General features: G+C 37.6%; 1 protein-coding gene across 1 annotated transcript in view; it reads left to right on the top strand.

Annotated features, from left to right (window-relative positions):
• The window catches only part of HCN1 (hyperpolarization activated cyclic nucleotide gated potassium channel 1), a gene marked incomplete at both ends in the record, with an annotated part of 194,651 nt that overhangs the window by 127,811 nt on the left and 40,330 nt on the right, over positions 1-26,510 (top strand). The window contains one exon of the mRNA XM_082074987.1: positions 24,009-24,155. Within this exon, the coding sequence (XP_081931113.1) occupies positions 24,009-24,155 (147 nt within the window). The remainder of the gene's footprint in view (positions 1-24,008; positions 24,156-26,510) is intronic.

The raw sequence follows: 26,510 nt of genomic DNA on the forward strand, positions 1-26,510 counted from the left end.
TGTACAAGATTACATGAAATAATCTAGTAACATCTGAATCCTGCAGCATGTTTCATTGAACATGAAGGAGTTCAGAATGTGCCATGGACTCACTATATCCCTGCATGAACCCACTTTTCTTAGGGAGCGAACAGTTCTGGATGTTGCATGCATTGAATGAAATCTTGGATGTGAAACTTGCTTGAAACTCTGTAAAATCTTCTGTGAAAACTCTGTCCCCTGGTTCAGACTATGCTATGTACGCCTGTGTGACTTTCTGTAGGTACTTGGTTTAGGTAACTTGAACAAGGGCCTTGAGCTCCATAGTTTGGGTGTCTGTTCAATTACTTGTCATTCCTTTGGATTGCAGTTTAGGGATAACCTTGAACATGTTAATAGAATGACCTTTAAATGAGGACCAAACCAAATCAGTTAGTTTTGTTTGGAACTGCCTCACAGAAGTGCTTACAAGAGGTCTTTGCTTTATAATGGTATTGTTTACCTGCTGATCCATGACCTGTTACATCCTCTCCAAGGACAAAAGGATCATGGTGGAAGGGTAGATAAGTAGACTTTAGTAGAAGAAAGAGAATTCTTCTTGAAACAGGAAGAAAAAGGTTGTTTGATTCCTTGTAGGTATGATTGGAATTAAAAATATGTAAATGTGTACAGGGTGGGATCTTTCTTGAATGAGGTTGTGTAATGAAAGGCAGAGGCAGGGTGTTGGTGAAGCTGTTAAACCAGGTGATGAGGTTAGGAGTGGTGGCATAAGGAAGAAAGGATCAGAGTGAACCTCAGCAAGGGCAGTAAGGATGTGTGGCATTATTGGGGTGCTTAAAAGAAGCCAAAATTGGTTATTATAGTTAATGGGGAACTGGAGAGGCCATACTGGGAGAAAGGTCAGCTGAGCAAGGCAGTGAAGTCAGAGAGTTTGTATCAGCAAATAAGAAACACAGGCCAAGCAATAGTATTTGGCGTATGTCCATAAGAATGTCCAGAAAGTCAAACTGGGCAGAAATCCCAGTGTGATATAACACAAGCCTGGGGGAGAAACCTGGCAGAGAGTAAGCAGAGGAGAGGGTGACCCTGGCATCTGCTGAAGATGAAGAGGAATGGCCTGAGTTTGCTGGGCAAGAAAAAGAGAAAAGTCCAAAAAAAGATCTGAGTAGGAAGGATTGAAGTGTTTTCTTTACAGGTAAGCAAAGAAGGAGGAAATGAGAACGTGTGGGAGAAAAAGAGTTTACATTCGATTTTGTTAAGCTCAAGTTGCAACAAGACCATAGCGTCAGTGTATCAGAGACAGGAGGAGGTAAGGGATGAGCTAGGAGTCCAGTAACAGAAAAATTAGCCAGTGTCTGACACATTAATCTTACAGCTGTTTAAAGCAGAAGTTTGAAAGCAAGAAAGCCCACACAATGTTATCTTGAAACGTAAGTAAGAATGCAAGGTTTAGAAGGAGAACATGACTGAGCATTAATACCTCTAAAAATCTGAGTTTTTTTAGTGACCATGTGAAATCCCCTAATCCATCTCAGTATAAAGTCACAGGGCTAATCCTGGTAGGTCATGTCACCAAAACGGACTGTCTCTTTGGGCCTGTTCTGCCAGCTAAAAGGGAAGGAATTTTATCAAAATAGGACACTTGTAGGGAGATATGGAGCAGAAACATCTTAACCATGGACATGAAGGAAGACATAGAGAAAGAAATCCAGTTTCTTAGAGGTTAGGGTCGACATATTATACACATACACAGATGTGTGAAATCAGCAGAAATGTCACCATCCACTTGAAACCTCATCTTAATTGTTATTCTCAGACCTTGCTGGCTGCAGCATGATATTACAATGTTTTTGAGCGCCAGAAATATAGTGCATGTGTAAAAATATTCATATATTTTAAACTATATTGAGTAAAGCCAGTTTCATTTGAGATTTTGGTGTAAATTAAAACCCAGCAGCAATCAAATGGTATTGCATTTCTCGTGTTTTCACATGAGCGCAAACAAAGCTTTCTTTTTTTTTTTTTTCCCTGCATTTTTTATGCACACACTTTATTAAACATTAGCATAGAACTGTCTGGCATTTTTCAGTTCCTGCAGTTCTCAACATTTTCATCCTTCTCTTAGTTTTCACTTCTCATTTGTTTCATGACATCAGAGGCAAAAACATAGCATGGCATTGACAATCAAGAATGAAAGAAATAAGTCAGAAATTGCATGTCTCTATGCTTTAGAAGAATGTTTTTTCTTTTTTCGGCAGCCATTTGTATGCCAGTTACTATGGGCTAGATGTAAAGGTTGTGTTAATTAAAGATTTTTTTTCTGCTGATTTCTGAGACCCTGAAATCATATGTTATCAGCTATAACAACTATACTGGTATGTTTGTATATTCTTGTCTCTTGCTTTATCATAGTTTAATTATCTATTTTGAAATAAATCTTTGATTATAGCCTAAGAATTATAAGCATTTACTATATACTACTGGTGCTTATTATATGTTTTTCTTTACTCTGCAAACTAGATATATGGGTATTTCAAAGGCCAATCTGTGTTACCCATATTGTCAGTGTATTTTCTCAATTATTAGCAGATAAAAATAGCTCATATTTCACTTACCTGAGATATGAGAAAAAAAGTAAATCAAATTTCCAGCCATAGGTTTCAGAGTTTTAATATATATGCTGCAATATTTATTTTTGCCTAGTGCATTGCTTTCTCCTCTCCTGGAATTAAAACACTGGAAAAATCAGGAGGCTGTGACTTGTTCTGATTTTTTGGGCTTAAATGCTAGGATCAGTTTATTTTTTTTCAGTCTTACGTATACAGGATTGTGTATTTCTTGGCCCTGTTGTTTTCTGTATAAGAGTTACAGAAAATCGTGTAATTAATATGAACTGCTAGGCCACATAGAATGATAGCAGAGGTGAAGAAAGAGGTTGTTCTTTTGTTCTTCTGTAACTTCATGCCAAAATCTTATGTGTGTGTCCCCCCCTTTTTTTATGACTGTGTTTTCTGCTGTAGCTAAAATAATATTTCATAAGTGTATAGGTCAAATGCAACTGATGGAAGGAGAGTTCTGGTCCTCCTCACACAGAAAGCAGCTAGAAGTGACGTATTTGCTGAAACCCCTGTATCATCCTCATTCAGATCCTCCTAATGTTCATGGTATGCAAACCTAGAACATACATAATTCAAACTGAAAGAAATAAAACAAGAGGGAGCTTTCATTAAGTCAGATATGTCGAATACCATCTAAGAGCACGAGCTAAGAATTTGACCTGTGCCAAGCACTGCATGCTGAGTATGGTAAGAAAGCAAATACGTTCCACGTGCTTACTGTCATGGGCCAAAGACATCATTTATCAGAGGAAATTAACAGTGATTATAAGCTGTCAAATATAGAAGGTGGACAATAAAACCATGTACCAAGAAATGCTGCAAAAAAGGGCATGTTGGTACATTTTAGTCACTTTGAGCAAGTTCAGATGTTTTTCTGCTGAAGTAAGTGGCACTGTTCTCTGAGGAAGAAACACCTCTTGGATTGACTACATACCTCAGATGTTGGTATCAATGAGTGAAGGACCAATACCTGACAAAGGAGAACGACATATCCAAGCCACATATACTCAAGGCATACTCCCTTTTCAGTAAGAATGTCTCACAAAGCATTCTACCTTATAAAATGACAGAATGAATCAATGGCATCTTAGCACTCTCCCATCTTCATTATAAGTCAAAGATGAATGCTGTAATAAATAAAAATAATATTTTAAAGGATAGCTCCTTTGATGTTTTCTAGTATCTAAGAAGTGACCACGTCTCAAAGATGTTTGCTTTTGCAAAGGCAACATTTATTTGAGACAACCAGAAATGCACATGCAGAACTTCTTCACAAACTAGAGTGAAACAAGGCAGCCAAATGAACAGCCACTGGACAAGGAGGTGAAGATGATTAGGTGAAGATGATTAGTAAAATATTTCTTGCCTTAGAAGTTGGAAGTTTTTAATAGGAAGATGTTCACGTAATGCTGTGGATGTCATTGAATAACCTTGATTGAAGGCCAGTGTATATTTCTTCTATTCCAGTCCGTCGTGGACATAGACTGTCAGGGAACAAAGTCACAAGAAGCTAATAGAGACAAGATTTGTACTAGCATACAGATTGTTTCATGCTCATAAAGATTTTTAAAATGGTTTGATGAAGTGACAGCTATTAGATCCATTTTCATTGTGCTGTCATTTTGTATATTTTGATTATTCTCTATTGCTAAGCAACTCAGTCACACAAGGTTTCAAAAATAGAAAAACCAATAAAAGCAATTTTACCAATTACAAATAGTAAAGAGACATAAAATAGATTTAGTTCAACTATACACATATCATAGGAAATGGAAAAAATGACAACTATCTCCATATAGTGCTTGCTCTCCCAGTCATTGGAAGACATGTTAAATCATTATTGAAGCCCTGAAATAATTCTGGCCTTGACTTCCACTTCAAATGTCCCAAAGGACATCTTCTTCTAACCCTATAATCTTCTTTTATCTTATCGCTTCATTTATGGTTTTTTAGCACATCTTCAGTTAAATAAATCTGGTTCAAAGGGAGAAAAGGACCTAAACATACTTTTCTACAGAGAAGAAGCAATAATTGCATATAAAGAGAATTTAAAAGCAACTTACTAATTGGTATTGGATATTTTTACATAGACAGCATCAGGATTTGAAGCACAGATGGCTCATTTTTCATTTCTTAAGCATCCAAAGAAGTGTTTACGAATGAATAATGGGTTTAGGGCAGGAGTGCAGCTTTAGATTTTTCAGCATGAGGCCTTGCACCAGCTTTTCAAGTCTACTACTCACAGCTCCAGTTTGGATATCTAAATTGTCCATGTGGTCCATGGGGAGACACCCAATGTGCACTCTCAAGAGGCATCAAGCTCTCAGGGGCAGCTTTGAGGCAGTTGCCGAAATGTTTCCATCACCCTTACCCATCACTGGGCTGGAGTACCTTGTGCAATGAGACATGTAAGGTCCTTCCTTCAAGAACTGGGAAGGGGAACCACCTCTGTGTGCTTCTTTCGCAGAACTTGAGTTTGAGACACTTGGACAAACTTGCAATACCAGAATTTTAGCATGTAATTCCTGGATCTGAACGAATCAGCAAAGTTTCTCACTAAATACTGTGTTCTAAGTTCAGTAGCTTTTCATGCTGTCCACATTCCTTTTAAAAACGGACCTCTTGCTTTTCCAATGCTGGTTTTTAGCAAGCCTGAAAGTAGTGCAACATAAAAATGTTATGTGACTGGTCTCAACTCCTTCTCTTTACAATAGCCCTTTTTCACTCATACAGCATGATTTTAGCAATAGGTCATGTCATGCTCAGATTGCTGGAGGAGGTGAGTTGACAGATAAATCTTATCTTTTCTGTGCAGTTGTGCTACAATATACATGCCACCCTGAAGGAATTACTTATTTTGGAGAATGAGAGATGGATTACCATATCCGGTAGCTACATTTCCTCACAGGAAAAAAAAAAAGAGAAGATGGAGGAAATAAAGCAAAATGCTGTCAGTGACTATCAGCCTGTAGTTTTTCAAGTCTTTAGAAAAATCTCATCAGCTTGCACAGAGCTATGTCCTATTTAGCTTTGCCACAGCACAGTGTGTTCAATAGCGAACAATTTTTGAGGTGTGTTACCAATGATCACGTACTAAAGGTCTGGGACTCTTGTACTGAGTATTGATTGTGCCAAAAGTATTGTGGTCATTGCATGATTGCAAAGTAGAAATTCTTTATTCTCTGACTGTTTAGTCATAAGTGAGAGTGATTGCCTGATCTGGTATCTGTGGATTGTTTCTCGTAGTTGTAATTTTTGGTTTTGTGATTCTATTTGGAAGTCTGGGGTGTCATATAGTAAGAAAAGGGTCTGGAAGTTTTGACTTTTGGCTTATTTCTGGGGGATCTTATGCTGTTTTCACAAATATCAGGTGACAGGCCGCTAAATGGATAGATGTAGTATTCCTGCCTTCTGAGACACTTACTGATCTTTGTAGAAAGCACTGAGATTTTTTAGATTAAAGCAAGTTATTAGAAGATGTTTGTTAGAACTGAGGTAGAAAACATTCTGAAAGGGACAAAACACTCAGCTGCAGCTCAGAAAAAACTTTTCAGATATGCTGTTTCACAGAGTGCATACTTGCCACGATTGAGAGACGGGGACGCAGTTTGATGCAAATAAGTGTCCGATTTATTGATCAGAGGCTACACACTTATATAGTCTATGGCTAGCGTGTTACATACTGATTAGTTACTTTTTGCATAGTTAGTTCGGCTGAGAAGGTTTTACAAGCTACGTTCCCATCGCTAATAGTTGCTAACAGTTGCTAGTTTCATGGTCATAAGATATACTCTGTTGCAAGGAGAAGACACCTGTTTATCACAGTAAGTCCCTTGTTCTTTGTTCTTGCTTCAGCACGTTGTAATTTTCCACTGCAGCACATTCCCACTGTTGTCATGGCCTACTCTTACAACAGACTAGCTAACTTATTATATGTATATAAGACTATGTTATAGATCAATTCACATCATATGAATTTAGACAACCCACACATACTGTTGTTTAAGAGAACATGCAAAGAAAAGAACTTGTAGATACGTTAATTCTTTTATTTTTGTGCATTCTTTTAAATATTTTGATGGATAGCTAAGAACATTGTGGACTCAACCCTCTGACATATAAATGAATATGTATATACAGCTACTAGAGCCAGTGTGGGCTGCACAGAGACTTATTCATTGCACATGAAAACATCTGTTGTGTCAGTATAGAACCTCTACTGGCATCGCTTGCTTTCTGTAAGCTCATCTTTATCAATTTGCATTTATTATAATTTCCTGAATTTTTACTGCATGTAGTTGTGGTATTTAATTTGACCTTGAACTTCTGAAGTTTTGAAATGGGAAAGAATAACAGATGTTATTGCAACAAGCATGGACAAAAACTATTCCTCCTCTCCTCCTAATAAAAAATGAGAAGTTGTTCACCGTTAACAATACAGTGATAACAACATAAATGTGTGTATTTATTTTCAAGTGGAACGGAATAGTATGCTCAGTTCGAGGGCAATGCTTTAGGAGAGGAATATAAATCAGTCAGAACATTCTCACTAGACTGCTCTCCTCTTTTGTCCTACTTCATTATTGTGTTTCAGCTTCTCATTACGGTCACTCTTCCTAGGGTAATCATGTCAGTTATTTTTGACTTGTATCTGTAAAAAGGCAATTGGTTCCTCCCAATAGCAGGTACTGTGCAAGCCAAGTGCAATCCACCCGGCTGCATCGTACCTGTGCCAAACTGTAATAGACTCCCACTGCTTCTAAAATGACAGATGGGACTTACTTTGATTTATTGCTCTGTTGTGGGTAATTTACCTGTAAAGTGTTCTGCTGTCTTGCATTATGGATTAGGTTTCTGACTGTTTTCCATATGAAACTGCAGAGCAAGCTCATTACAATTTCAGCCATGTTTATGATACCTATATAAAATTAGCTGTAAAGACATGAAGTTATACCAGAGCCAGATTTTACAACCATCCTGCTTTTATGGGTTTTTTTGTTTGGTTTGGTTGGTTGGGTTTTTTGGTGGGTGTGGGTATTTTGTTTTGTTTTGTTTTGTTTTTCCACAGTGATCATCATAGGGTAGGTTACATATTAAATTTAAAGTACTTAAAAATAAAAAAGGAGAGGAGAGGAGAGGAGAGGAGAGGAGAGGAGAGGAGAGGAGAGGAGAGGAGAGGAGAGGAGAGGAGAGGAGAGGAGAGGAGAGGAGAGGAGAGGAGAGGAGAGGAGAGGAGAGGAGAGGAGAGGAGAGGAGAGGAGAGGAGAGGAGAGGAGAGGAGAGGAGAGGAGAGAGGGGAAAGAGGAGAGAGGAGAGAGGGGAAAGAGGAGAGAGGAGAGAGGAAAGGAAAGGAAAGGAAAGGAAAGGAAAGGAAAGGAAAGGAAAGGAAAGGAAAGGAAAGGAAAGGAAAGGAAAGGAAAGGAAAGGAAAGGAAAGGAAAGGAAAGGAAAGGAAAGGAAAGGAAAGGAAAGGAAAGGAAAGGAAAGGAAAGGAAAGGAAAGGAAAGGAAAGGAAAAAAAGAACCGACTTTTGTTTTTCAGTGTCTCTGTTCAAATATAGCACAAATTACCTTTTAACAAGAGAAAACTCCCTGATTCACACCAGATAGATATAACTGGTGGCAATTATTCCCATTACACTAGAATTATTGTGCTTGTGTCTCATATGTGTAGAAGAAAATAGCACTCAATATTATCTAACATAATATTTTGAGTGAGAAAATAATCCTTGCTGTACAGATTTGTTTGTTTCATTTGCCTTGTTAGGGAGCAAGCAAAGAAAGGATTGATTATTTTAATCTTGACTTTTAAATCATCATTCTCTCCTGACTTCACCCTGTTTCTTGAGGTTTGAATAATTAAAGCATGTCTGTTTTGAGAACATAATAGTTTGTATAACTAAGACATGCAATGTAGGTTTATAAGGTTTTGGAGTGCATAGGATAGCAGTAGAACTGAAGCTTTTTCTCTGCAAAAAACTGTTTTAAGCAGTCCTTTGTATTGTGTTTTATGCTAAATTAACAGTTTGTCCAAGTGGTTACTAACCTTGAAAAAATATTCTAACACTAATCCAAGAAAAGACTACTAGACTACTAGAACAAAGACTGTGTAATGAATATAGAGTGAAAATGTTTTTATCTCCATGTATTTTCATAAAATGCACCAGACTTACCTTTTACAGCAGATTTCTGCAACAAAAAAAACCCATCAACTAAACCTTTAGAACGCATTTTTCTAAACGCAAAAGTATTTACTGAAAACATAATATCTTTTCATAAAAATGCACAATGCTATGAGTTTGTATAATACCTTTTGGGGTTAGGAGAATGTCCTTTTTCACATAAGCATCTCCTTCTAGCCAAAATATTTGTTCATTAGCTGCCCTGTATATACAGTGCTGGATGCCTGTATATATTCAGGCCTGTATATATTCAGGCATTGCAGAATCCAAAGTAAATCTAGAAATAATTGTATAAAGTTTTGAAGAAAACACTGATCAATTTTTAAATGAAAAGCGAAGGCAAGTCTTTGCATCTTATTTACTAGACCTTTGATAGGAGCTGGTAACGAGAGTTTAATGGAGATGATTCCCCTAATTAAGGCACCTCCCTATACTTTTTCCTTTTACAACTTTTTTTCCTTTTTCTGGCATAGGCCTTTCTTTTCTCCTGACTTTGTAAAGCATGTAAGCAGGCAAGAAGACATGATGATCAACTGACAGAAGAGTAGCTCCTTTTGATGCTGCCTGACTCCTGCACAGCATTGGGAGTTTTTCAGCCCTCGTTTGGGCAGCATCTGGCAGCATGAGAAGATGGACTTGGTCTCACCTCAGCCAGGAGTACTGACACCAGCAGCAGCCCAGAAGGCTAACACAGAGGAAAACTGAGGCAGAGAGCCCCCCAAAAATATCGATTGGTGTAACAGAGGTAGTGGAAAGGCATCTGTGACTTTTTCCTATTATGAGATGTCTGAGATGAAAAAAGAAGCTGAAAGTAGCAGGAGCCAAAGGATATGTGAGGTGGGGGGCAGGGAGGGATAAAGAGGGGAAAGAACTTGGGCTGCACCACCAGGAGAGGCTGGTGGCATGTCTTAGGTAAAACAAAGACAAAGGAGCGTATAATGGGTCACTTGTTGACGGCCCTTGAATTCATCTGCTGAGAAGAGCCTCCCATTGGGCAGGACATGACCTTATCTGGAAGAAATTCAGAAATTATTTGGTATGCCCTATGATTTTTTTGGGAAAAGTGATAGAGTTGAGACTTTTAATTCCACCCCCATTTCCCCTACTTGCTTTGAGCATCGTAGTTTCTCAGTCCAGCAATCTGCCCCACAATCCCTACGCCCCTGTCCAAGGCATCCTCTGAATCTTACAGAGGACATTTGTCCTCTTTTTCCTCAAAACCCACCACAGAAACTTTCTGGTTTGTGGGCGTTAGAGAAGACAGGACCATTATCTAAACCTTACCAGTCTTACCATGGCAGGAAAAGAACGTTTTCATTTTCTGAAGGATGCTGTGCCACTTACACCAATGAAGTGAGAGCTTCCTGGGGGAAGGTGCAGTGGTATAATTACATATAATAATGTGACAAAGCAGGAAAAAAGAGAAAAAAATGAATAATGAAAGCATTGTACTGTGGCATATCCATTAATGTTAGGTGTGTGACACATTGCATGTGACATTTAAATCTGCAGTACAGTTATGGGCAGAGTAGGGAATGATCCTGTGGCACGCTGAGAAAATGAGCTGTTGCTGTCTGCAGTGGCTGAAGGCGATTCCTCAGTGGGGTGGCCTGGGTTTCTGCATCATGCCAAGGCCAAAAGGCATGAAATTAGTTAAAAAAGATATTAACTTTGTAATTTACATTGTATGAAACTTCTAGATAATGTACTTTATATAGTATATAACATACTTTCCCTGTGGGGCAGAGAGGACTTCTATGCTGGCCATCAGTTTGAGAAAATGTTAGTATCAGACATGAAAAACAGAAGGAAACACCAGCCCATACTTGACGTGGCTGCTGCTTTAGCCCTTAAAATCATTAGGTTACCACAGGTAGTTATTATTTAAAGTTAGGTTCTTGCATAACACTGATGTTTTAGCCAAAGCAATATTCTGGTTTTGTGGTCCTCAGGAATTAGCATTATAGAGCCCATGTATTATTATATATTTGATTATGACTACTCAAAATGGCATTTCACTGTCTACGCAGCTTTAAAGCATATTGATTCATTATGAAGACATTCAAAATTTTTCCAGCTCTGTTTTCCCATTCAGTTGAGGAACAAAATACAAATGAAAAGCCTTTCCCTGCCTTAAGAGCTTGTTACCTGTGTTTGTTACCTGTTCTGTTCTCTTGGGAAGGCTCCCCTACAGTTTCATGGCCATCACACAAAACTTTGCGGTCTAGATCACATGGCTGTTGAAGACTGAAGAAGGGCCTGGTAATCTTTATTTGTCTATCGCATGCTTAAAAACCAAGCTCTTCTCAAGACAAAATTGAGTCTATCTTACTCAAAGCCAGTGGCACTATAGTGCAAATTGCTTCTCTTGCCATGGAAACAAAGGCTTCTTTATTCTACTCTAAAACTAAGGTAAATTTTGGTAACATTTCAGATGCTCAGCAGTGCTTCTAAAATGCTTAAGACGGGAAGAAATAGATACGTATTTTATGAATCTGATTTCTGTTAAGTTGAAGAAAATCCTTTAGATCCTTTTAGTCTAGAATTCTTTGTAGAATTTTTTAAGACCCCTCTGGTAGCCTTTCATTACTTTTCACATTTTTTCATAGCCTTTTATAGATGTTTTGCCTACTTCTCCAAAGCTCTCTACATTTCTTCTTCTTGTTATGGAAGAAGGAAAAAAGGAAAGTAAAGGTATTATTTGGCAGGTATTTCTCTTTCGCAGTTACAGCTTTGTGACTTCACCCCTGGGTGAACCAGCTACACTTTCCCTGAGTGTTTTTTGCAGAAATGATGAGCACAGAAATACAGTACCATCATTTGTTTGAGAGTTAAATCTCCATAGAGATGTGGGAAGTAATCCACTATTACTAAGAACTTTTTGTCTGTCTTTTTGGAGAATAAAAAATAAGACTTACTCTTTATGTAAGATTTGGTGCAGTTGGATGGTTGATGCATCGAACTACTTCTTCACAGCCATGAGTATCACAAGAATTATTAATCTATTTGTTTGAAGAAAGCTATAAATTGCCTTAAAGTATGTTCTTTGCAGAATGTGTTCCATTGGCTTTTCTATCCCTGATAGGCTTTTGGAGCTCTCTTATTTGTCATTTTTATTCTAATTAAAGAATTATTTTTAAGTCTTATTAAAACTTAGTAAGTTTTTTTTTCTGTTCCTAGTGAATAAGTTTCATAATTCTGGAACACCAGAAGATACATCCTGTCACTCACAGGCATTCCTCTGGAACCATCAGGTCTACAATGATGCTTTTAAAGGGAGTACAAAAGGCTGCTTGGAGTATTACTTTACTGCCATGGCTGTCATTTATCAGAGAAGACTCCAGGTGCCATAAATTCATTTCCCTAGGGATGTCTCTGAAGTATTTGTACTTCGAGACTAGATAAAGACAAAGTAAGGAGAAAGAGAAGATAAGATTACATTTATTTTGTAAGAATGGATGAAAAACAACAGCTGTGAACATGAAGAAGAGGAATAGTTTGTCAGACTGTTGCAGTTTTTGGTGCAGAAGGCTCAGAATAATGAATATTGTGTGATATTATGTGTTAACCTCAGTGACTCAGGTGAAGCTAGAGACTTGAACAGTCTGACAGACAGTTTTAGATTATCTAAAACAATAAATTATAATCACCAGGTCTCCTGTGTAAGTGGAAGAGCTCTTTGCATCATGCAGTAACAAGCTGTATGCTCAGAGCAGAGGTTTTCTGGTCTCCTCTAAGCTCCTTTAGTTTTAAAAATGTTAGTACTGCAGCTGTCTGACACTGGCTCAGGTGTTTACATGTTAAATGTCTCAAGGAAGTCGATTAATTGCAGCCAGTGGTCCTGTGCAGACTTTTTTTCCCATGAGTACAACTGCATGGGATGAGTCTCTGTCACTCTTTCTCACCACCTTGATTCTGTGCAAGTAATTATACTTTACTGGAAGAGCAAAGTGAAATGTGATAATCTACATTGCTATTTCTATCTCTACAAAGAACAAGATAACTTTCTGTCTCTCTGTAGCTTGATAGATGCTTATCAGGCAAAGCAGAAAAGATACTGATAGATGCGCAGCCTAGAAGAACCATTTCCTCTTTGTTAGGACACTGCTGTGAAATGAGGGAATGGCAGTTTCAGGTCTCTGGTCAGAGGTCAGGAAAAGCAAAACATCCTATAATAGAGCAACTGGACCATCTTTGTTTGCTGAAGAATCTCTTTGTCTCTTCCTTTAGCTTTGGACAGACCTCCTCATGCATGATAAAGTTATTGCCATGCAAGTGTCTTTGAAATGGGTCGATTTAAAAAGCACGCGCTTCTTGATGAATTGGCATTTTCCACTAATTAACACAAGAAGAACTAGCAAGCCATAATTAGGTCTTATCACAGCCAGAATTTCTAGGATCAGCAGCTGTATCATGCCAGTGTTTCTGTCTTGCTTGTGCTGGTGCTTCTAGTAGCATTAGCTGTTGGCACAACACCAAGCAGATGTAACAATTATGGTGCAAATAAAAGTTTTTTTTTTCTTCTTTTCATTACAACCATTAAACAATAGATATAAAGTTACATAATTTCAACCCAATTATACCTTTTTTTTCTGTATTCCTCTTCTAAATTACTGCTTCAAATTGTTTCTTGAAATAACTGGATTTCTTGTGGGCGAATTGCTAACAATGAAGCGTGCCCATTTAGCTAAAGGCGTGGTAGCACAGGCCGAACTCAGCGTAGTGCAATGATCCTGTGTTGCGTGCATTTGTTGCCCAGGGACAAATGTCCCATCACACGTCCTTGAGCTTCAGGAACTGCTGCTTGTGCCAGAATGGAGCTAAAGGGGTGACCGAGCAGAGGAGCTGGTCTTCCTCATCCCCTACTTCACCCAGAGAGAATGTGGGGAATAACTCCTCCTGCCTCCTCTCCCTTCACTCAGGGCACGTTTTAAAATGTATATATATATATTTTTACCAGCACAGGCAAATTAAAAAGAAAAAAAAAAAATCCAAAGCATTCAAAAGATAAAGGAAAATTGTACAAGATGGTATTAAATAGGTATTAAATTTCACTTTCAAACTGGCACTTTTAAGGAGACCATTACAGCATATCTGATATTTTTAAATAAGCTGTCATCTGTACAGTATTTTTCTCATTAAAAAATAAAATCGTCCTGCCTTGGACTTGATGCATTTTCACCTATAGTAGCATGGAGAAGAGATGCTTTTCTTTTCTTGCCTCGGGGCTTTGATCGTTGTTTCATTAAATTAGTTCCTCTCTTCACAGAGGCAATGACAGTTTAGTTTTCATGCTCCTTCTGTCCCCTCCCCTCTTTAAAACAGTAAAAAGCAAATTTGCACAAGATAAAGAACAGACTAAGGAAACAAATCCTATTCAGAAAATTCCCTATAACTTAATTAATTTCTCAATTACACGAATTGAAAAGAACAATAGTAAGAGATTGTGTATTTTGAGGCAATTGAAAGGAAATGTTTAATTACTGCGTCTGAGTAAAATGACAGCTTAAAGCATTCTTGCAAGCAACAGTACTCTTTGGGGGGTAATTAGTGAAAAATAGATAGTGAACAGATGATAGCTTTTAGGCTAAACAAATCACTTTGGTTTCATCTCATGATAAAGAACATAGAAGTGAACCTATTCCACCATTAAGCAGGAAACTTTTTATTTTGATCTATGGTTAATTATAAAATGGTTTTGTTGGGGTTTTGGGGTTTGTTTGGGGTTTTTGTTTGTTTGGAGGTGGTTTTATTGTTGTTTTTTTCTGTGAAGATATCTGCAAGATACAGAGTAACAGTGAGAAAAGTAGACTGTACAAATATAGCTGAATTCATAGTTAATTCAGCCATTTGGTGACTGTGGGATGGATGGGTGAGCTTATTATTTTGCCACTGCTGAAATAAGATCACCAAATGGTTGGCAGATTCACTGTTTGGTGTCCTTTCTGAACAGAACCAGATCTCTAGTCATTTGAGAAGCGTCTGTGTTTACTCATTTTTGGTATATACAGTTATCATTACAGATAATAATCCTATGAGTAAATGTTTAGTGCTGACATCAAGTTTGACCAAATATTCGGTTAGAGATCATCCTTTGATGCCTCATCAGTGAGATCAAGAGTTCAGCTGGCTCATGAAATAACCTGCCATTGTGGGCCAAAGGACTGCGCATAAATGAGAGGTGTTTTTTCCAGTGTAATTGGGGGAACCCGTACAAAAGGGATGGGGAGTTGAGTCTTGTGCCCATTTGAAACATGGAGATATTTCCACATGCAAAACCTTTCTTCTTTGTTTTCCTAATACTCCCAGTCAAAGCTAGGATGAAAAGTATTTTTAAAGGATGACCTGTACAAACACGAGATGTACAGTAACCCTTGCAAGGGGTACAGGAATGTTTCTTGATTCCTAGTTGAATTTCCAGTGGAGGACAAGAGTCCCCCTTGGCCATGTGCATGGAAACCATCTGCAGCCCTCTAGTGAGGATGAAGCAGAAGGATAAGGAGATTATTTTAATTATAGGGCAGAATCGATGAGTCTACTCCTATACAGATGAAAAAACTGTTGACATATGGAAGAAAATGAACACTACAAATAGCAAATACATAGTATCAGCTGCTGAAGATAATGCTTTTAAATGCTGGGTGAGACTAAATAGAGGTTGAGCTTAAATGATTTAGGAATATTTATCCAGAATTCTTTATAGCTTGGGAAGGTGTTTGTGACCTTTCTTTCCTTTCTGTCCTGCAGAAATACAAAAATCATTCAGGTTCTCAACCAAAGGGAGTAGGTAAAAGCTTAGACCTATGCTGTGTTTGCTTAACATGAGGGCCTTGCAGTAATGAGGAATACTCGTTAGTGAGGCAGGATTCTCTTAACCATGGAGGAGAGCTGATGGGTGATGGTGTTCTCCACTCTCTTCTATCTGCCAGTAGCTTAAGCTGCAGTCTGGAGGTATCAGCATAGCTATTCTGGAGCAGCAGACCCAGGATGCTATTGTTTGGTTCTGTAACTGTGAATCAAGGCACCAAACAGTTGGTGAATGTATTGTAGGACTGACAACGACTGCAAGAGAGGAGATAATAACTTTGGAGACCTTATATCACCCAGCTGACAGGTTCCTTAAATAGCACCGTTTGCAGTCTGAGATGGAAAAGATGCACGAAACAGCATCCTGCAGTATCTGTGTGCCCTGCCCAGGCTCCTCTGGTCAAACAATGCTGGGCCAAAAAGAGAGGTCCCCATCTTTTGTGAGCAGGAATAATGGGTTTCCCTCATTTATACCACTGTGTGTCAGGAGTGATGCTTGCAGCTGGTAACATGTTATGGAGTTAAAGAAGAGAAAAATACCAGGTTCTCAGAATAAATGTGACAAGAGAAAATTGAATCAAAAATCTGTTAAATATCCATTAATAAATGTAAGCTATACAATTATTCTCATTCCTTTCCCATTAATCTGTAACTTAATGTCTTTTATTATTATTTTAACATAGAACCCACTTATGAAATTAGACTGAAAGTTCTTGGAAAGGGATAAAAAATGCAGCCTCTGCTGTCTGTGATTGTCTCGTGTTATTAAAAGTCTTCATGGGAGAATCAAGCCTCAGGGATTTTTTTCAGACATTATTTTTATTTATACAGATTAGATTATTCATTCAGCAAACAGAAGAAATATCATGTGATATTTAGACATACAACCATGAAGCTCAGCTAGTGAGCTGGAACTGTTGAATGCTGGGTTAAGAGGTCATTTTAAAAGCTTGTAAACAACCTATTATCTAATTTCTCAAACGACTGAGTGCAAAAAGCAAATTAATTTATTATTTCATGTCAGAGGGAGCTAGATATAATAAAAAGGGGGAAATGTGCCATAGGAAGTTACCCATTCTCTTTATTCTGCAGGGCGACACAAAACATGTAGTTTGTACATGCCATTTAAATAGAATATATGGAATTAATTGAAAACGTTTATGAAGTTTTAGCAAAGTGGTGCTTTAAAATACACAATGTTCTAATTCAAAATAGTACCTTTAAGTGAAAGTTACGTACTTTCATTATGTCGTCTTTGCACAGAATTTTTCAAATATTATCCCTCTAATTTTAAAAAGTATATTTTGCTGAAAGGTTGTTTTAAGAAAGTGATGTTACACCTTTTGCATAAGGAGAAAAACTTCCCCTTTATACTCTTTCAGTGCTCATTCACTGCACTTGCACTTGCCCTTCTGCTGCAGAATGAAATCTCAATGAATGAAATATAGATACACCGCTTAAAAATTAATTGCCTGTGAATTTTTGGTCAGATAAAGCTTCAGTTTGTGCTTTTTTAATTCCTTCATCAATGTAATCTGAGTGATAAGTCAGCACTCAGTTGAATACCGAATTTAAGGACAGTAGACATTACAGCTATTTCTGTGAATTGTGAACCATAAAGTTATTTTCATACGTTTCATTTTTAACCAGGAATATGTTTCCTGCATATTTAGTAGTTTGTGTAATTCCTTAAGTGTTTGCTTTCCAAGTCCACTTATGCATTTGAATAATTTTGAGTAAGAGGCAATAAAACCTGGCAAAGCCTCTCCCCAGCTGTTATTCTTTGCAAATGTGTGATCATCGTTCAGTTCTGTCCATGTCCATACAGCTCTCATCTCCAGAGGCAAAGCTGCTCGGTTCCTTCGGCTCATTTCAAGGCCTTGCAGCACAATAGCAGAGAGAAAACGGATCTTGACATCAATGATGCCTGCTTGTATTTTGTGGAAAGCGCAGGAATTACATTTCAGCCCCGGAGGTGTAAACCCAGTGAACTTTCACAGGGATTAAAACATACTAGAAAGTTGTTTCATAACATTTTAAACTCTGTGTTTATAAAAACACTCTACCAAGAAAATGCTGTTTGAGTAACATGAACATATTTGGGCTCTACCTTTTTATTCAACACTTACTGGAAAACCTATTAAGAAAAGCTGGTTGTTGAAATGCCATATGTTCTGCCAGGTAAGATAACTGACAGTCACCTGAATCATGGTTTTAGTCACTACTAAAAAGTTAGGGGTTAAATTTTATAATTCTTTACTAAAATTTAATCATTTATGTATCAGACAGTTCTGTAGTTCAGTGCAGTCTGTTAGTTGTTATTCAGTGATGTGTTGACATACTAACAACCTTTCCCTTACTTCAATTCAGAGAGAATCATAAATTGCCCTTCCCGCTCAGAGAACCCATTTTTTTTTAATAAGGAATTTGGAATACAAATATAAAATCCTCACCTGGCATTTGATAAATAAAGATTTATCAATGCCACCCTGTAGCATTCACTTTCTTCTTTTGATAATCAGATTTATTAAATTTATTCCTTGAAGCCTGAGCTTTTAGAAGCACAGTTATAAGAGCAAATGATTGAACTTGAAAGGATACCTTTGGTATTTTCATGTTGGATCAGATGCTATAAATATGTGTATTACAATAGAAAGGTTCTTATTTTAGAAACTTCAAATAATTTATTTTTTAAAATACACAGTTACAGTTGATGATGAGCAAATTGGTCATTGCTCGTCATTTAGACCTCCCCTAGGGTGAATGGAGAGAGAGATAAGGATGACAAAGGTGAGTTTCTTCCATCTATGCAAGACATGAATTTTAGAATGAGATTAATTGTCCCTTCTTATCTCGCTCTGGTTACATGAGAGAGAATCAGGATAACTGGTTTAAATTTGACACTTGACTTTTAGAGAGCTGAACTAAGGTATCACATGAATAACTTTCCAATTTTTGTTGTCAGTTCACATTTTTCAAGACTGTTTAACACAGAAAGAGAGCAGTCTTAATTTTATAATTCTAAAAGTTTCAGTTCAAAGTCCAATTTTGGTGATAGTGGTTTGCTATCTTTTGATTCGCTTGATTTTTTTGAATTAGTAGATGAAAGTTTACGAAGATGAGAATCATGTAAGTATTAAGGTGTATCAGAAGTTTCTGGGATCTCTTCTATGTGTCACTTGCTATGCAGACTGTAACGTGTCATCTACACAAAACTTATTTGCTTTAGGGTGTGTATACCTCATCCTGCTCTCACAAACAAAGCTGGTATAAGACAGAAATTTTATTTGCTTTCACATGTACTATTGCCAATGCTTCCCCTGCTTTGGTTGTGGGCCTTTTAGGAGTTTTCCAGATATGCAGGTGGACCAAGCCTTGTAGAAAAATACTTAAAGGTATATTGACACTAGGCATGGATAATACCTTCAGGAGTGAAAAAGACCTCACTTCTCTCCTTTGCCTTTTTTCCATATCTATTTTTTTTAAGAATAACTCCAGTGTCCTAACCAACTCTACCAAGGACCTCATATGATTGCTTTCATACTACTTTCCTGTTACTGGAGGAACACAGTGGCAGAATTTTACCATATACAGGGATCCCATTAATAAGATTATGGCTGAAAGAACAAGAAACAGTTATTACTGGATGGTGCTCTTCAGTAAAAGTCTGTGAAATATTACTTGACTTTGAAATCCACTTAGCTCGCCCCTATTTCAGCAATTTTATTTGCTTATTTGTGTAGCATTTTTGGGCCTTTTCATTTCGGCAATGAATGTAAAACACTGAGATAGAAATTATAGAAATTATGGCAGTACATATATAAATCACATTAATATATATACTTATTTTAGGAGAAACAATTCAATATTAATCTTAAAAAAAAGAGATAGGATTGGAGTGGTCAGCAACACAATATTTTTTCCATTCAGTGAGATGTTGAAAACATCTTGAATATGTAGTTGTAACAGGTATGGAAAACAGCATCAGCATTCAAAAATACTGTTTAGTTTTATGAATATAGAAGGTAGGCATGTAATTAATTTGAGAGAGAGTAAAATTAAAGTGCAAAAATAATATATTCTTTCTACAGGCCAAACAAAAGTGTAGATACTATAGAAGCGCAGCGGGATAAAAAATATGTATTTGTATGCATTACAAAAGCATTTAAAATTGCATCAAGTAGGATCAGAAGGCTTGTGATCTCCAGAATTCAGAGTATAAACCAGGTGATCCAGGGGAAAGAGGGGAAGGGGAAGGGGAAGGGGAAGGGGAAGGGGGAGGGGAAGGGGAAGGGGAAGGGGAAGGGGAAGGGGAAGGGGAAGGGGAAGGTCGCAGTCTTTCCATGTAATAGCAATCAGTTACATCATTATGCATTAAGAAGTGATTTAAAGCAGTCTGAAAGAATTTGATAACAGGCAAACATATTTAGGTTATCTTGACCATGTTTAGAGTTTTATGGAAATAAATTCATGCTCGAGTGTAGTAACATCAGACAAAACAATTTAAAAACATTTTTCTTATCTTTCCTTTGTCCTGCTGTGTCTTAATCCAGCACAGTCTCTGCTCAACAGGCTGGATGCCTCTTATTTTTCTCCGCATAACTCGGGAACTGGAGGTAGTTTGCTGTTGCCTCTGACATCTCTTCGTACATGCACGCATGGAGTCCCTTACAAAGTGTTTTTTCCTGGAAAAACGTAGTTCTCCTCAGTGTCAGGCATTAGCAAGAATCACAGAGAATCACAGAATGTTAGGGGTTGGAAAGGACTTCAAAAGATCATCCAGTCCACTCCCCCTGCCAGAGCAGGAGCACCTGGTTGCACAGGCATTTGTCCAGGTGGGTTTTGAATGTCTCCAGAGAAGGAGACTCCACAACCTCCCTGGGCAGCCTGTTCCAGTGTTCTGTTACCCTTCTTCTCAATTTTATGTGGCACCTCCTGTGTTCCAGTTTGTGTCCGTTACCCCTTGATTTATCATTGGTTGTCACCGAGAAGAGCCTGGCTCCATCCTCGTGACACTCACCCTTTACATATTTATAAACATTCATGAGGTCACCCCTCAGTCTCCTCTTCTCCAAGCTAGAGAGACCCAGCTCCCTCAGCCTTTCCTCATAAGGGAGATGCTTCACTCCCTTCATCATCTTCGTTGCCCTGCGCTGGACTCTCTCCAGCAGTTCCCTGTCCTTCTGGAACTGAGGGGCCCAGAACTGGACACAATATTCCAGGTGTGGATGGAAAGGCAAGTTTTTACACAGTTATTTATATTTTAAATGTAGCCTGTGACTTCTTGTGAGCCATAAGAAAAGACCAAAACAAAGAAAAAAAAAATAGAAAAAAAAGTAATTAAAGTCAGTTTTGAGGGAACCTGCCATGACACTAACAGTTATTTCACACAGATAGAAGAAAAGCACCAGAAGTGCTTTTGTGAGTGTGGAATTCAGACATCTCTTTTCTGAATACACCAAAACAAACAAGAAAAAAAAAAAAAAAGGCGGGGGGGGGGGCAAATGAAAATTTTTAGAAGTAAAAAGATACAGCATACAGTGCGATGAGAAGTCATTAGAGAAAAATGATTCCACTTGTATATGAAGATGCAGGTTCAAGTGTCAGGTCTGATGGATGACTCAGGATCAGCTACAGTTCTTTTAAATATGACTAAAATATAAAGTTTTGACAAAATTTAACTTCACTGACAATTTTATCAACTTCATATGTAAAATCACACTTGGGAAAATCAGGGGAAGAAGCTAGTGGATTTTTGTATTGATTCAAGGGATTCACAGTGCTAATGAGACTTTTTAAACCATTTTGACCTGTAATTTTTTCCCAGAGAGTAGTTCTGTTCTCTTTAAATTATTTGCTATTTTTACAAGAGCAAAAAAACCCAAACAATCAAACTAAAGAAACCACAACCAAAACAAACAAAAAACTACCAAGAAATCAGTAGAATTATTTAAAAGTAAAAAAATGCCTCCATTTCTAACCATTATTGATATCTGTGGTACTCATAGATAAAACATTCTTTTAAATTAACTTGACAAAATTACTGGTTTATTATATATAAAAAAAAAAAAAATGAACAAGACCTTATCAATCTTGGTCTCTTTTTGTCTTCATTTTAGCACAGTTTATTGCCACTGGCATGTGACACACCAAAGTGATGACTCATCTGGGAGATGCTCAATATTGCTAATAACATATAGCAAGGCTGAAAAAAATGAACTTGCTTATCTGAGAAATAAAAATGAATTTTTACTTGGACTGAGTTAGTGAAAGATATCAGTCACTGAAGAAAATAATAAGTTAAAAGTTTTGAGGGAAGACTTCACACGAATGCTATAACAGAATGTCAAGGAAGGGAGTAATAGTAGCATGAATGATACAGAATATGAAAATCACACTGAGAAAGATCAGGAAAAGATTTATTACAGGGTGATAATGATAGCCCGATATTTTGGCATAGAAAAAGACCTTGGTAGTATTTTGGATGGCTAAATATTTCTGGGAATTGTGGAAGACTTCAATTCCTTGTTGTACATTTTTTCAAGATAATATTACTTATATGCAGCTGTCCCTATTTTTCTGTGTGTTACTTGGAAACATTCTGAGACACACCAGAGATAAGCTCTACGTACACAGAGCTACGCAGTTTTATAATTTTTCTTTCTCTAAAATTCTCATGTGTAAGCGTAAACTCTGGTAGAGAAAATAACTCGCTTGTGTGGGAGAAAGCACCTGTTCAAATAACAGCACTAATGAAAGAGTGCAATGTAAATGGCTGGCAAAGCAAATTGCTTTTAGCATGAATGTTCTCTTCTTCAAGGTCATTCTGGTATTAAAGTCCTTTGCAGCTCGCTTGTGTTATACATCTCCATGAATGTATATTTTTTACTGGCAAGGATTACTTCTATTAGTGTCACTCAAGCATGTTAGTATGTGAATGAGATTGTGTAGAGGGGTGCAGCCGCTGTGCTGAGGAGCACAGTGAAGTCCTTTCCCTGCCCGCGTGTGCTGAGACGTGTGGCCTGTGTGACATGTCCATACGTGAGGCCACAGCCATGGTGGGCTGGACACAGGCGCAAAGACATTGCGCGGTGCACTGCACAGCAGCGGGGACTGTCTGAGCACCTTGGAGAGATATTAATATAGAGAGCACTGGGCAATCTCATACCCCTTCCTTCCAGGTGAATCAGTGTCTAGATTAGCTGCAACTGATTAGTGGGGCAATCTTATAATAGAGCCAATACCTTGTTTATGCCAGAGCATGTCTGCAGTTGGCCCAGAACTCTGATTCATACCCACAATATACGAATAAACTTTTCCAAATCAGAATAGAAACCAATATGAGCATGCAAATTTAAATCTTGCTTCTAAATGATGGGGGTGAAGAATTGTTGCTTCAGAGGTGCAAAATAGCTGTGCAAAGGTTGAATCAGGCTTATATATTCATCATACTTTGTTAAATAGTCCCATGCCAAATTGCTTTCTTCTTATTTAGGGAATGCATGTCATACATGTGGCTCCATCTAAGATTTAGCCGCTTTGTAAAGCAAAAACTAATTTCAATTTGAGAGGATGGAGCAGCGTCCAATTATACATATATGTTTTTACATACATATTTATGCAATGTATATATATTCAAAGTTAAAGGATATGTGCTGCATTTCATAAGGAGTGCATGTACATTATAAATTCATTCAATTGCACTGCAGAGATGCTGGTCCTAATTAAGACTTCATTATGTTTTTCCTTGAACACAGATAAAATTGCCTAAATATGCAGGAAAAAAAAATGAGAAAAAAAAAAAAAAAGGAAGTCTCTTTACATAAATAAACCAAGTTTCTGTCAAGTTTTAACTTACCTGTAAGCCTGGAAGGGGTTTTGTCCTCTGCCTCAGTGCCTCATTCAGCTGAGACCAAGACAGGGGTCATCTTATAAGCATATGTAACATTAATATGTTGCATACTAATACCGCGCAGACAATTCCTGAAATTTCACATGTTAATCTCCCTCTGAATGCAGCACTGGACGTGTGGATACACACTTTGTTCAGCTTCCCTATCTGCCACGTGGAATGGGCTAAAAATTGTAGAGCTGGGATTTTAGGGAACATGTGACAAGTGTGAGGTTTGGCTTCTAAAACTTGTATGTTAATGTGGATATCAGCTTTGCCACTAAAGGCAGTTTCCGTAAGTTGTAGTTGTTGTGCTGTTACGTGAGTAATACCAAATTAACTAATATTTGTGTGAGAGTTCTCCAATATATGAATAAAATGTTATCTTTATAAAATATATCAATCTTAAGTGGGTACATAAATGAATTTTCATTTTGAAGACGCTTTTAGACAGTAAAAAAGGCTGTGTTGTTTTTTGTTGTTTTTCTTTTTTCTTTTTTTTTAACTGAGTCTTCCTTTTGTTGCCCTGACAGTACAAACAAGTGGAACAGTACATGTCATTCCACAAGTTACCTGCTGAAATGCGCCAGAAGATCCATGATTACTATGAGCACCGCTACCAAGGCAAGATCTTTGATGAAGAAAACATTCTCAATGAGCTCAATGATCCCCTCAGGGAGGTAAGATTAAAGCATTTGGGTGGTTCTTCATGGTACGGAAAACTTCCATGTCTTCGCTGTTTCTGTGTTGAAACGCTCTTTGTAATTCCATTCTGTAGCATTTAATCTCATTTGACCTAGTCAATGAATGACCAGGAGAATGAATTTTATATTAGGTTGACACAAAGAAATAAACAGACTTACACTCTATTCTGAACCAATCTGCCAGAGTCACTGCAACACAAACATATCAAAGAGTAAAATCTCATCCTTAATTGTTGAGGGACTGTCTGGACTAGAATGGTACTCAGTGAGGGGTTTTTTCTGCCCTCCCTGCTTGCTAGCCATGCATCTGTTCAGATGAAACTAGCGAAGGGAGAGCTGCTTTGTTTCATTCTGCGGAGTAGCATCCTTGGTTAAGACGGTGAGATGGGGAAGTTAAGACTTGAGATGGGTAAGCTGGCATAAGATATATAAATCATTAAAAAATTAATTTGGTTAAAACAATTTCCAGGTTTTTTGTTGTTTGTGGGTTTTTTGGTGGTTGTTTTGGGGGTTTGTTTTTGGTTTTGTGTGGGTTTTTTATTTTATTGATGGTTTTTTATATTGTGTTATAAGTGGCAGCAGTTGGAATTTTCTTTGGCAAGGTGTTTGTGTGGGAGGAAGGCAGCATTCTTCTTGCTATAACAGAGGTAACTGCTTAATGAGAATGCAAATCTGACTGTCTTCTGCTGGGTGATGCTCATGCCTGACCTACTCAGGGGTGTTTGTGCTATCATTTTGCTAATATCCTCTACTGAAAGAAGAAAAAATCCAAAGGAGAAGAATGAAGTTGAAGAACTGGGAAAGAAGAAAGCATAAACAGGGAAAGGAGAAAAGAAACAATAGAAGGGGATAATAAGGGAGGAACAGTCTGATACGTAATGAAACCTATGTCATTTTCAGTAATGTCTGTTAGTATCTTCAGCCATGGGAGGAGTGGTGCTGAATGGGTGTGTGTGCATGTATATACAAATATTATATATATAATGAATACAATAACACCCAGCAGAGCACCAGATGTCATCTGTACTTTTGGAAAGATATGTGAAGGTCGTTTATTTTTTCACAAGTTTTGTGTCATAAGAACACGAGTCTGTGATGGATTGTTTGTACCACTGAATATTGCTCTTTGTTGTGGAGGGAAAACATGTAATACAATCCATTGCCAAAATCAATCAAGTTCCATATTTAAAACAGTTACAAGAAATACCTGTCTTTTCTTCCTTTCCTTCTCCCTCTCTCCTTGTTTCCTCCTTCACTTCCCTATTGTACTGTCACCTTCCTTTCCTTTTTTTCGTTGCTTAAGAGCAGCACAGCAAATTTGGTCAAGCATAAAAAAAACAAAAAACCAAAAAAACAAAAAAGCACTTCTGGAGAGAGATCAAACATGGAAAATCTAAAAAATTAATGAGCCACTAAAACATGGAGTAAAAATAGAATTTCTCTGAAGGAATGGCTTCTGGTTTTGCTGTGATCATGTAGTAGTTAGCATGTTTCCTTTGTTCTCCATGTTACATGAAAAATATTTATTTACTCAGTAGGGTGTGTTCCTCAGACACTACAATCAGGTTGCACAGTGCCCTGATGACAACATAGAGTTTGTTCCAGAAAAAGGTAAGAGGAGTCAAAAAAAAAAAAGTAATAGCTGTACAGTGCCAATGCCAGAACAGGTTTCCAATGAATCTGTCCAGATTCTGATGGCAGCTCCTGCCCTGTGCCCTGGGAACACCTCTTGGGTGTTTGCTTAGTTTAGCAGTTTCAGATTATGTTTTAGGTACTATTTCAGTATGCACAGCTTGGTAGTGCAGGTAAGGGCTTTTTGGTGTTACCAACAGATAATAAATTGGACCCTTAAAGGCAGAACATATGTTCTTATATTGGATGAGATATACCATCTTATGTCTCAATAACTGCAGAAGGCTATAACAACCAGGTGATACCACAGATATCCTAGTTACATCATTCAAGAATAAGTATTTACTGCATTTCTTAAGTTTTTCATTAATCCTGCATTTTGTTATACCTTGAGTTTAGCATAGGGTAAGAAATAAACATTGAGAGTCTCCACAGGGCATGCTTAGCCTGATGAAAGCAGCTTATGATGAAGACATTAAACTGAAACCATTATTTCCTCACTTACAGCAAACAGAATAAAAGAAACCACAGAAACTACTGCATAATTATAGCATGAATATAATCAAATGTTATAAAAAAGTTATTTTCAGTTCCTCTTGTTCTCAGCCATTCAAATTTACTCTATGGGCTGAAATTTTCCACAGCTAAGTTCTCTTGAGGACCTTTTTTTTTCTCTATGGTTTAAAATTTTGACTCATG

Source organism: Streptopelia decaocto (genome assembly GCF_964273445.1).
Source record: "Streptopelia decaocto genome assembly, chromosome: Z".
NCBI lineage: Eukaryota > Metazoa > Chordata > Aves > Columbiformes > Columbidae > Streptopelia > Streptopelia decaocto.